Below are 12304 nucleotides of genomic sequence, written 5' to 3' on the forward strand. Positions count from 1 at the left end.
TTATATATATAACCTTATTTTTCTAACTAATAATCAGGTCGATAGACCCGATAACGTCACCGTACATTATGGACAATGAAAATTTAAACTAAACACCATATTACAGGTAGTGTTACTCATAAGGCGAGACGAATTCTTTCTCGTTTCACCTTGTTTCTCGGAACCTTTTCTCGTCTCGTCTCGAAACTTTTAAATTTATACACAAAATTATACCCTGACTTTGTTTCCTTAATTTCATCTAGAAGATACGAGAACCTTTCTACATCAAGAGATGTCCACGAAAGGTGTAATGTAGTATTTCAAGCAAACTTATTATTGAAGTACGAGGAGGTATCAAAAAGTTTTCGTGCAATCACCTAGAAGGTGACGAACTACGATCGCTCTCGAATATGCATTTTATAGTTAGATCCTTGTATGTTAACCATTCAAATTCTGGACTCGTTGGAGCTAGAGATGCAAAAAAGCCGGCTTTTTTGAATCGATGGTTTTTTTCACATAAAAAGCCGGCTTTTTTGGGAAAAAAACGAGAATTTTGGAAATTTTGGCTTTTTTTCAACTTCATGATTTTTCTATCTAAATAGCTTTCTTATAGTATATTCTATAGTTAGATAAGAATTTCATGACCTGAATGTGATATTTCGCTCTGAAATTCACCATCAAGATGGATGGAGCACATGTTTTACGAATTAAAGCTAACATGAAGAATGTAGTATTTGAGGGTAATTTTAGAGGCTATTTAACTTTATTTTAACTTTTGAGTTATCGACATTTTTTTCTTCTTTAGTTTGTCATCCGTGTTTCATTTCTAAGAGCTTTTAGTACTCTAGCTTCTAGTGCAAAAGCTAAACTTGCCCGTTTTCCTATTTATCCGTCAAAGCGTACGTTTTTCAATATATCCGTCAAACCGTACTTCCACATATCTGTTACACTGTAGCTGTGAAGTGATTTAGCAATAATTTTCCGGACACAACCTTGAATACCAATTTATACAAATAATCGGTAGCGGATTTAGAAAAGTACTTTAGGAGGGTTTTTTCTGATTGTTTCGTTTCCTAAAAAAGTCCTAATTTTATTTGGGAAGTGCTTGAAGTTTATGAGTACAGGCATAACTAATATTTCGTTTCGTTTATATGTTTAGCAATAATCTTCCGGATACAACTTTAAAAATCATTTTATACTGAGAATCAGTGGTGGATTTAGAAAAGTATTTTGGGAAGGGTTTCTTACTAATGTTTAGTTTTTTTAAACATTCGTAATTTTTATTTGACGGGAGCTTAAAGTTTATGAGTAAAGGCATAAATAATAGATATTTCGTTTGTTGCAGACATTCCGTAACTTTGGGGAACGGGCTTCAGTCCGAAAGACCGCCCCCCTAACCTTCGCAAAACCGTCACTGCTGGTAATTAGTAATAATAACTATTTAAAAACAATAAGAAAGGAAGTCGGCCAACTCACAGTATACGCACTATTTCTACATTCACAGATGGAACAAAGAAAAGCTTTGTCAGAATGGTCGAATGCTGGTTGAATCCCGGACTTCCCGATAGAAGCTCAAAAGCTAATCACTCAGTCATGTTTGTTGTGCAGTTGTATTTAGCTTAACTTAAATATATTCCGTAGTCTTTTTTTTTTGGGGGGGGGGGAGTTCCGTAATGATATGTTGAATCCCTCTTGTTAAAAATTCAGAAAACTTGAGGATTGGGTAAACTGTGATGGTGGTTCTATAAAACTTAACTGTAGAATTTCAAGAATATACAGAACCAAAAGCTCTAGATGTGCAGCCTTTAAGTGTATCATATAAATCTAAGTATTTCTCTTATGTTTTATTTTAATTTTATTTTGTTTCAAAAAGAGGGTATGGAATATTTTGAAGTAAAAATACTACATACTATTTTGCTAGTTATTTGTGTTCTTTAAAAAGAAGTGTTTACTTTTAGGGTTGGTTGGTTTACACCAACTTTTTTTTTTAATAACTGGCTTAAACCACAAAAATAAAAAAGAATGAAAAATACGAATCGTGTGAACTTCATGGTGACGTTTCCAGATATCAAACCACCTGCAATAGTTTTATTTCCCTTTCACCTTTTAATCAAGGTGTCCCATGTTCAATTCTCGGTCGACCCACAAACCTTCTTTCATGCGTAACCCAAGTAGCGTTTCGGATGTCAGTTTAAGCGAAAGTCTTCTCCTTGATAACCTCGGTATTTCGTAAGGATGTTAAGCCTAAATATACGAAACAAACCAAATTGTATATTTCTGCATGCCTAAATGCGTGTTGTTTTATAAGGAAGCCAATATTGCTTAAATATATTGATAGAAATTGGCAAAATTTATCGATTGCCTACGTAGCTTCCAACATTAGCTTAGATTGGACTTTCAATGATATCTACGTACCGGTACTAAATTTGTAATTTAATACCTCAGTTTTAGCGTACTGATTATGGTACGTTGACCTTTAAATTTTACATGCAAAGCAATAACAGGATTTTCCTGTTATTGTCTTACATTTCAAGTAATGACGGGATTTTCCCAATGGCTAGGGCGGGAGATTCTCAACTTAAGAAATTTACTGACCGCACTTCTTTAAGCTTATGGGAGTTCTTCCGGCATAACCCCGCTGTTGCATAATAACATCAAGGCGAAACAAACTTATTTCTGTGAATATGTAATATAAATACATAAAGCAAAAAATCTAAGTCAAAAAAGCCTGGTTTAAACCAAAAAAGCCTAGTTTAAACATCCCCCAAAAAACGGGTTTTTGGCATTTTCAAAAACAACCACGGTTCTTGCCAACTCTGCTTACTTTTGTATATAGGAGGTTAAAAAATTCTTATTATATACATTGGTTAATCCTGTGGAATTCATAATGCAAAGAATGTTGAAGAAAAATTGTTTGAAATATTTTTTCGAAATTCACAGTTTATTTTCGATGTTTTATATTATTATCAGCATCAACCACTAATTAAATGATTTTTTGTGTTATAGAGAAGCGATACAAAGTCTGTTTTATCAATTTAAAGCAGTATTTTGAAAAAAGCCCAAAATTTCCCAAGCAAAAAAGCGAAGCAGAAAAAACCGAGTTTTTTTTTCCAAAAAATCCGGTTTTTTTCCGAGCCCTTGCATCTCTAGTTGGAGCAACTATTTCCTTTTCTTTTCTTCCTGTCCCGTCCTTTCCTTTTCTGTCCAGAACAACTATTTCTGGACACATGATCACCGTGGATGCCTCTAGATGTGGAAGACCATTTTTCGCTGATGGTGCCGTCTTGACGGAGGAAGTTGAGATGATAATGGAAAACAGGAGGATAACCATTAAAAGTGTTATGTGTGCAATAGGCATGAGTTATAGGTCTACCTGGAATATCATTCACAACCAGCTGCACCTTCAAAAAGTGTCAGCACGGTGGATGCCACGAGTGCTCCTATCTTTTCAGAAGAGAAATCGAGAGGACGCTGCAAGAGAAATGTTACATCGCTGTGATGTAGATGAAGAGGACTTTTTCGGCAGACTAATGACAATGAATGGAAGTTGGGCTTATCTTTATGACCCAGAAATGAAGGAAATGCTCAAACAATGGAAACACTCCTACGTCAAACTTTATAAGGCACGAGTGCAGAAGTCTGCCGTCCAGGTGATGCTTTCTGTTTTCTAGGACTGTGAAAGGGTCATCTTGACAGGTTACTTTGACTAAGTTACGAGAGGAACTGAAGAAGAAACGTCGTGGATTGGTCACAAAAGGGGTGCTGTTGTTGGCAGAAAATGCACCATCTCATTCCGCCCATGCATCCATGATGAAGACAGTGGAATCAGGATATGAAATGTTGCCCCACCCCCATACTCATCGGACCCAGCACACCAGAGACGACCACTCTACCATGGACCACCGTCGGCCCAGGTCTAACTCCAATTAACCTTACATTCATAGCTTGTTAGTACATAAATGTTACCATTATGAAATAGAGTTTTCTTTGTGAGCTATGTAAAATCAAAAGCATTTGAAATGCATTGAACAATTAGCGCAACTTAATTTGAATTTAAGAGCTTCTGAAAATTTTAAACCTGCTTACAAAGTGAACGTGTAATTCTATTGGGTGAATATAAAGCGTGCTGCTAGTATGAGACAAAACTATCTGGAATTGCCATGAAAAGAAAGAAAGGAAATAGCGAAGCAGGTAGATTAGTTAACCGCGTCCGATGAAACACTTGAATTTCGGAAAACAAACAAATGAACTAAATCCATCCTTCCTTTAGCAATGCGCTGAATCGATGTCTAGTCAATAAAACACCTCCGTGATAACAAGAGAGAAATCGTGTCAAGTCAACAACGAAAGAAACCTACATAATTTCGTATTAACGGAAAGTTTATATATATATGTCAGTGATGTATATACGGATGCGCACGAGACAAAGCTAAAAAGTTGCCACAGTATTTCGCATTCAGAGCAGTGGCGTCTGTAAGCCCCGCAAAGCAGGGTACGTCCAAGATATAGAGGCCCCGAAGTCTTGCGATGAATAAAGATTTAAAAAAGTAGAACTTCAACCTTACTTCCATTAAATAATTCCACTTGCAAACATTTGTGTTTGTGTGTGTTTATTGTGATTTCCAACCCGCAAAGATTTCCCTGCTTTCGAAAAAAGAAAGAAAGAAAGAAAAAAAAAAGAGCTCAAGTACGTCGAACTTTGACTCAAAGTTCCGCAGAAGAAATTACTTTTCTTCCTCTTGTCCCATATTTCCACCCTTTTTGGCCTTTGGGGGCCCCCAACTGACTAGAAAATACTGTCGGTTCGCTGTTACTTTAGTGCGTGAAGGGTATTTACACTATAGGTCGCCATTATTGCTTCAATTGTTGATTCTGATGTATGATGTGTTACATTTTTTAAATTGTAGGCTGTGATTTTCCCCTGGGCAGTGTTCCCCTCCCAATAACTATGTCCAGTAAATGTGTGTATTCTAGCGGAGCAAAAAAAAAAAAAAAAAAAAAAACGAAAGAAAGGGATGTTTTTGTAAAGAAACTCGATAAAATTTCTCCACATTTTTCAGTGATCAAAGAAAGTGAACAACGTGTTTCACCAGAAACTTCATAAAATGAAAAATCTGACTGTATCATGAATTCGAGGCATCAGAAAATATGGAATATGAACCCATGGAAAGTGAGCATATTATTTCTTGTCCTTCAGGTACCAACTTACTGAAATCAAAACAATTTCACTCTTTGCCTCTATTTCTCAATGGATTGACGGAAACTTAATGTTTCACTAGCTGTATCCACTTTTGCTCCATCTTCAGGGATTTACGTTTAGTTAATACGTATAGAGTATTTTGTACACAGAAAAACCCGTTCTCCGGACAGCAGTATATTGTACAAATATACGGAATCCTCTTGCTTACTACAGAAATCAGTACGGAGCATACGTTATTCGTATGGTACATAGGCACTGTCCTTAAATGTTACATCATGCCGTTGCAGAATTTTTGATATCTAACAGTCTTCCTTATATTACATGCATATATGTATGTTACCTTCGTCAGCTATATGTTATATAAGTCCATTTGTATGTGAGATCCTGACCGCCTGTATTGTTTCATACGGAAAGTACATACAGATGCAGTGGCGGATCCAGGATATGATCAAGGGAGAACCATAGTTTGCAGTTTTATCCAGTGTAAAGAAGGATTGAAGACCATTTTATCCAGTGTATACCTGAGCGTCAAGGGGGGTATAGCTCCTATAGCCCTCCTTGAATCCTCATCTGTACAGATGGAACACTTATACAGAAAGTATTATAAAACATGCGTTTTCAGTTATACTTTTGCTGTACGTTATGTCCAAGAACTACAGGATTTACAAGTGGAACATACGATTTTACGTACGCCACATAATTTTTTCCCAGTGTATTACTTTCAGTTAGATTACAATACATATAGAATATTTTATGTTATTTTTCAATAAGATTATTATAGGCCTTCATACAAAATACTTTGTATTATTGTCAGTGAGATTGTAATGTGTATAGAATATTTTATATTTTTTCAGTTAGATTGCAATACATGTACAATATTTTTTATTATTTTCAGTTAGATTGCAACACTGCGTGGAAAAAGTAGCTAGCTGAATAGTCTACGTGGAATTAGTTGAATTAGAGAGGGATCGCGGAAAATTGTGTTGAGCCCAGACGGTAGATTAGGGAAAAATAGTGATTACCTCTGAGTATCTTGTGCTGTTTCATCAACATTCATCCCTATAGCAACCTCTCTTCACTCACACTCGCTTTCTTCTTTTAATTCAACTGACGCGTAACAATACCTAATAAAAGTAATCTTTCTCCCTCCTGTTGAGAGTCTCTAAATGTGTAGTGCAGGTACTCTGAATGACGTTAGAAGCTATATTCTCGATGCATGCCTTCTGGGTAAAAAATTGAAGCCAAGTAGATTTCCAGATAGTCATCAGCAGGAGAATAACAACAATTTTCTGTTTTTTTTTTTTTTTTTTTTCGTTTTAAAGTGAATACTTTGTAATGGAATGTAGAAGCATTTTTTATGTTCTTAATTACAAAGTTCGTGTAGTGTAATGTAAGAAATGAAGATGAATGACTTCTGCTGAACGATGTTTCAGCAGTGGCGGCTGGTGGATTGTGGTTTCGGGTGTTGCAGTACGAACGATAAGAGAAAGAAGATATAAAGTTGGCTCATTGACTAATCAGCATAACTTTAGGTACAAATGCAATGTGACATGTTAAATTAAATTAAATTCTGTTTAAAAAAAATAAAAAATGCAGAACATTTTATCCGATTAATCACCTTAATTAATTAGTAAGTTCATTCTCCTCTCTTTGATTGGATCAAATCTGTCTAATACATACTGGTTGAACTCTGGTATTCTTATTGTCAGGTCTTTTTCGATGGAAAGCATAACCAATGGTGATAACCTTTCTTGGGACATTCAATTCCTTGAAAGTATCAATTCTTTCTCGTGTGGAAAAAAAAAAAAAAAACTTTTCGTCTTTTGCTGACGCCATAGGTACAGTTAATATTAATTTCAGAAGCTTTGTAGATTCACTAAATATTTTTTCTAGATTATTGCGAACGATTTATTCTAGCAAACTCAATCCCTGACAGTGATCCGAATTCCTCTTCAGCGTTGACTGAAGAGAGTTCGTAGCAGAGATTAGTGTTATAAAAAATGTACATTGAACACACTTTATTCATAGTTTATCCAGGAAAATTCAAAATAAATTGAGGAAATGTATCTGGTGCAAACAACACTACTGCCATAAGATGTCCTGTAAATTTAAACTGGATTTTTTTTTTCGAACACTCTCATGAATTGCCCTTTGCTTGTTTTGTCTAAGCCTTAATTGCAAATTTTTCCTCGGTTGAAAGCTGATCAATTTTTTTTGTAATTTATTTACAGAACTCATGGTACACAATTCATTCAGAATTTGTATATTATTTACAGAATTAAAGCGCACACAATAAAATTAAATCTAATAAAAAAAAACCAAAACAGCTGATACAATATAGGTACTGGTATATGAATTCCGAATGTCACATATTCATACAGCAACACACACACATGTGCGTAAAAGAAAAAAACACATTCCAAATCATCCATCTTGGTTGTTACGCAATGCACGATGAACACAATATACTTTAACATGAGGCGAAACAATGCTTACCAATGTGATATGTTCTGGAAAGGAAACCTCGAAACCCGCCAGATGAAGGATCAACAGAAGGTACAGAAGCCAAAAATAATAATAATAAAAAAAAAAATCAAAACAAACAGCACTGCCACTTCTACACCCAGAAATGTTAACTGGGAGGGGTCCAAAGTATTTGAGGGAGGTCCAATACGTCTACATACGTAATATGGAACCAGTCTTATACTGCACCCGAAAAGACGATAAGTAATTCTTACTTACTGTCATCTATATTTTTAGAAAAAATGATAGAACGATTATTTTCATAAGAAAAGAAGAGTACATGATGAGACGTAAAATAAAATATTTAGGCTACATCAATCGTTTCTCTGTTAAACAAGTATAGTTCGTTAAGAAAGTCTACAAATGTTAGTCAAGTTTCGAAATTTTTGGGAGGTCCGGACCCGGTGGACCCCCTTGTGGCTACGCCCCTGAGCATTGCTAACTAGTCCAAAATTTAATGTGGCGTTCCCCATCATACAGTTTTATGTGGAAATTATAAAGAGTATACAAAGAATATACTTATTTTATAAAAGAAATATGTTTATACTAAAATACTATCCACAGAGAAGGGGGGAGCGATTCTACATACTGACTTATTAATATTTGATTCACAAATTACTGTAGAAAAAAACCTTCATTATCAATATAAGCTAAGAATTAACTTGTAAATGTGGGTCTACTTTCATTTGTTTTCTCCTCTACTAGATATTTTCTTTCTTATTTTGTAATTCTACAATCATTTTTTTTTTTTGCCATTATATTGATTTGCTTCAGTATGGTCACGTAATTTAAAAATATGAATGCATAAAAACAAATTCCATTTGTTAATTGCTAGTGAAAGAAAGTTCAGGAATCTTATTTAGCGTGAAAAACCTTCTCGTTCATTGGAAACCGTGTTGTGTTGCAGAAGCACTGCAACGACCAGACCCTTTAACTTCTGAGATAGGGGAAAGGAGACTTAACATTTGCTCCAATTGCCGCGCTGAAGGAATCTGGTCGTTGTATGCTCGCTGCAACACAATATAAATTAGAGCCTCTGTGACGGATTGTTTTTTGCTTTTTAAAACGGATTAACGGAACGGACAGTTACAGAAGTAAAAAAAATACGTTATTTAAAGTGTATATATGCAAGTATTAAAAAGTATTTTTTCTGTTCTTTACTACTATTGATAATAATATTTTTTTCATAAAATACTTTGGTCGTTGTGCAACGCTGCAACACGAACATTAGCCGCCACTGTGTTTCAGGCTGTAAGTTTAAGATTGCCAGCAAATTACATATGTTACTGTGTTAAGATTTTTCAAAAACAAAATTACAGTGCATTACTGTAAAAATATGCTGTTACTTCATGGTTGTAAAATTGCAACACGTTGAACAATATAACAAAATAATAACGAGAAAGTGAATATAATATTGTTTGTGATCGCATCACAGCCAAACGGTTAATCCGATTGATACGAAGATTTAAACATAGTTGATGTCTACCTTGAAGTGGGTTTTATTATGCAATTTTCATTAAAATGCATATAGTAAGCGGGTGGCGGAAAATTTTAAAATGTATACCAAAATCGGAATATTTCACGCAGTAATAATTAACCCTTATACTACCTAGTATTTTTTTTTATAACGCGGACTACCAGTGAAGGGGTGGTGATGCTCATTTTGTACCCACTTGTTAAGATTAAATATATCTCACAAAAGAAACAAATTAAAAACTCTCACAAATATCTACAGTGACTAATGAGAATAGTAAACGGGATAAGACAAACAGCTATTTATTACGCTGCCATCTAGGAGTGACACCTCAGAATGTCAGTCACATTGCTTACCAACGGGGTGGGATATACTTTGTGCACACCAATTTAAAATAGCAAATTTATGGGACACACTAACGTTCAGTTTTCATCACTGTAAGGTATATGCTTTAGCTGAACGTGTTGAACAATATATATATATATATATATATATATATATATATATATATATATATTATATTACAATATACAATATATATATATATATTACAATTTAAAAAAAAACATACTGTGGTGAGCAGTACCCCCGTTGTAGTGCGAGGGTTAATTCATTAATTCTTACATTTAAATAAAATTGCAAATTATACATAATTGCATGCATGCATGCAATATTGTTAATATGTATTTCATTACTTAATGGAATTCATACTGTTATGGAGACATACTAGAAGATACGACAACTAAGACCAAACAACAGAAACGTTTAGTATCATTATTTAGTCATCATTAGACGACTTTTGTTCAGAACTTCGAGAAGTAGTAGTATAGGGTAATACATATTGACCTTTCAGTAAGTAGTTTGTTTATCCCTCTTAAACACCCACTGTTTGGAAACGAATATTGTAATGTTCTAAAACTCGCATTATAGCTAGCATATAAACCATACAAATTTGTGCAGTAAGCGACTTTAATTAGAAGTAATTGTTACTTTGAAAATATAGCTATTTATTAATGCAATTATTGTATTGTTTTATTTTATTATTTTTTATTTTTATTTTTAGTGTCCTCCATGTAAAGCGTTCACCCCTCAACTCGTAGAGACGTACCAGAAAATCATTGACAGAGGACACAAGTTTGAAGTCATCTTCGTCAGTTCCGACAGGTAAAACATAAGCTTATTTTATCTATAAGTGTTATAACAAATAATTTTGCCATTCACTTAAGATATAGTTTTCATTATACACATTAAAAGAACTTGACAACTAAAAAAAGAATTTTTAGTAGTCAAGTTTGCTTTGCAAATTTTACTTTAAAATGAATTTAGGTAGAAAACGTTAATAATTTTCATGTGAATATTTATTTTTAAACATTTGTTTAATATGTGGGAAATATAGATCGACAGGATAGAATTTAACAATATGATGTTTTTATATATATATTCCTTCCGGGTGTTTGGAATACCCCACAGATGAGTGGGGGACCGGGAGTTTTCCCGCATGAAATTATTAATATCCTCATTCGGTTTTTGAGCATTTTCATGTATAATTCTCTATAATACAACATAAAGGGATATTTTTTCAGAAAGTTGTAGGGGATCAAAGTCTCTCCATGCCCTCCCCCCCCCCTTCGTTACTACAGAGATGCTCTCCAATGGTTTCCAGTCATTATGTAAGCAGAAATGCAATCTTTTAGGCAACATACCCTCACTGCATTTCAACATTAGGCAGCCGGTATGTAGAATCAAAATTGTAATAAAACATACCGCCTCTGTTTTTTTCCCACTTAGAACACTGGTCACAATACTCTAGTCCATGAAGTATTAGACTTACCCTCAAGCAACCAGTAATGGTCAGCATACATGGTATTCTCATGTTGCATAAAAATGCGTGCTCACGTGTAGCTTAACCCTAGATTACAAAGCCTCATTTTTTGTCACGTCGTCACAAAGCCTTCGTAATTTTTACGACGCAGTGGTTTCTTATATATATCTACTTGATTTTTGTATATTTTTAAAATTTAAAAATTATCTAGGATTCATTTGTATGTCTATGTCACAAATATAAATAACTTGTTTGTTTACGTCCAGTGCGGGGAAGATAAAAAAAAATATTTTCACCACATGTGTATTTGGAAATTAAAATAATATGATGCCTGGGGATGGGGGAGGAAAAATTGAATATGAACTTTTCTTTACTTTCTAACTATATTTTGTAAACTAGAATATATAAGGTAAAATAAAAAAATATTAAACTTTAGTATCGAGCAAGAAAACATGTTTAGGTGGAACCGGAAATATTGTGAGGTTTTAACACTGAAAAACGGAAAATTTTAAATATTTCACAGTAAAAGTTGTTTTTTTCAGTTTGATTATAATGTTCATATAAAAATGTTCACATAATATTGTTCAAATAACACTGTTCCGACCATGAGCATTTGCATATCTTTAGTCTCTATCGCAGTTTACACAGCACATTGCTCTTATGTTCCCCACAAATTGCATTGTGACAATGGTTGCAGTAATTGGTAGTCATTCTTCTCTTGGCAGAAGGACAAAAGGAACAGACTTTCTTTGCACCTGCAGGGCAGCGACCATTCGCATTTACAGGTATTCCCAGATTCTCGGAGATCATAGTACGTAAGTTTCTCTGCAGTGACGGTGTTTGCAAGCGAGTTTACATATGTGGAGTTGTTAGTTCCATGCACAGTTCTTTCATGAAGATCTTGCGTTATTTGTGTGTTATGGAAGAACAATAATGTACTGGTCATCAGCAGGGGGTGCGTCAGCGGCGGATGGTACAGAGTCAAGAGTTGCGGACGTGGATGTTGAGAAAGAGGGCGTAACATTAGATAATGGGACAGAAAAGGGGCAATACACAGTTTCTCCCCGTTTTCTTTTCATTCCTGAAAGTGATCCTTCAGCAGATGACTCTTTAGAATCCAATGCACTTTCACTACCATCTAATGTATAATCAGGGTCGGCGACTGTGTTATCCATGTCTTCTACTTCGTCATCTTCTACTTCATCTTCCTCCCCTTCATCACTTTCAACAAATAATGCTTGATGTCGTTGTCATCATAATCTGACAAATCCTCATTCAATAACTGTCTTATGCGGTCTATTTCCCG

General features: G+C 34.6%; 1 protein-coding gene across 1 annotated transcript in view; it reads left to right on the forward strand.

Moving 5' to 3' along the window:
* LOC145693016 (nucleoredoxin-like) overlaps nucleotides 1–12304 on the forward strand; it is a 343274-nt gene that overhangs the window by 280951 nt on the left and 50019 nt on the right. The window contains exon 3 of the mRNA XM_081768670.1: nucleotides 10240–10340. Within this exon, the coding sequence (XP_081624796.1) occupies nucleotides 10240–10340 (101 nt within the window). The remainder of the gene's footprint in view (nucleotides 1–10239; nucleotides 10341–12304) is intronic.

The sequence above is a fragment of the Thermobia domestica genome, chromosome 8 (assembly GCF_964235325.1).
Source record: "Thermobia domestica chromosome 8, izTheDome1.hap1.1, whole genome shotgun sequence".
Taxonomy (NCBI): Eukaryota; Metazoa; Arthropoda; class Insecta; order Zygentoma; family Lepismatidae; genus Thermobia; species Thermobia domestica.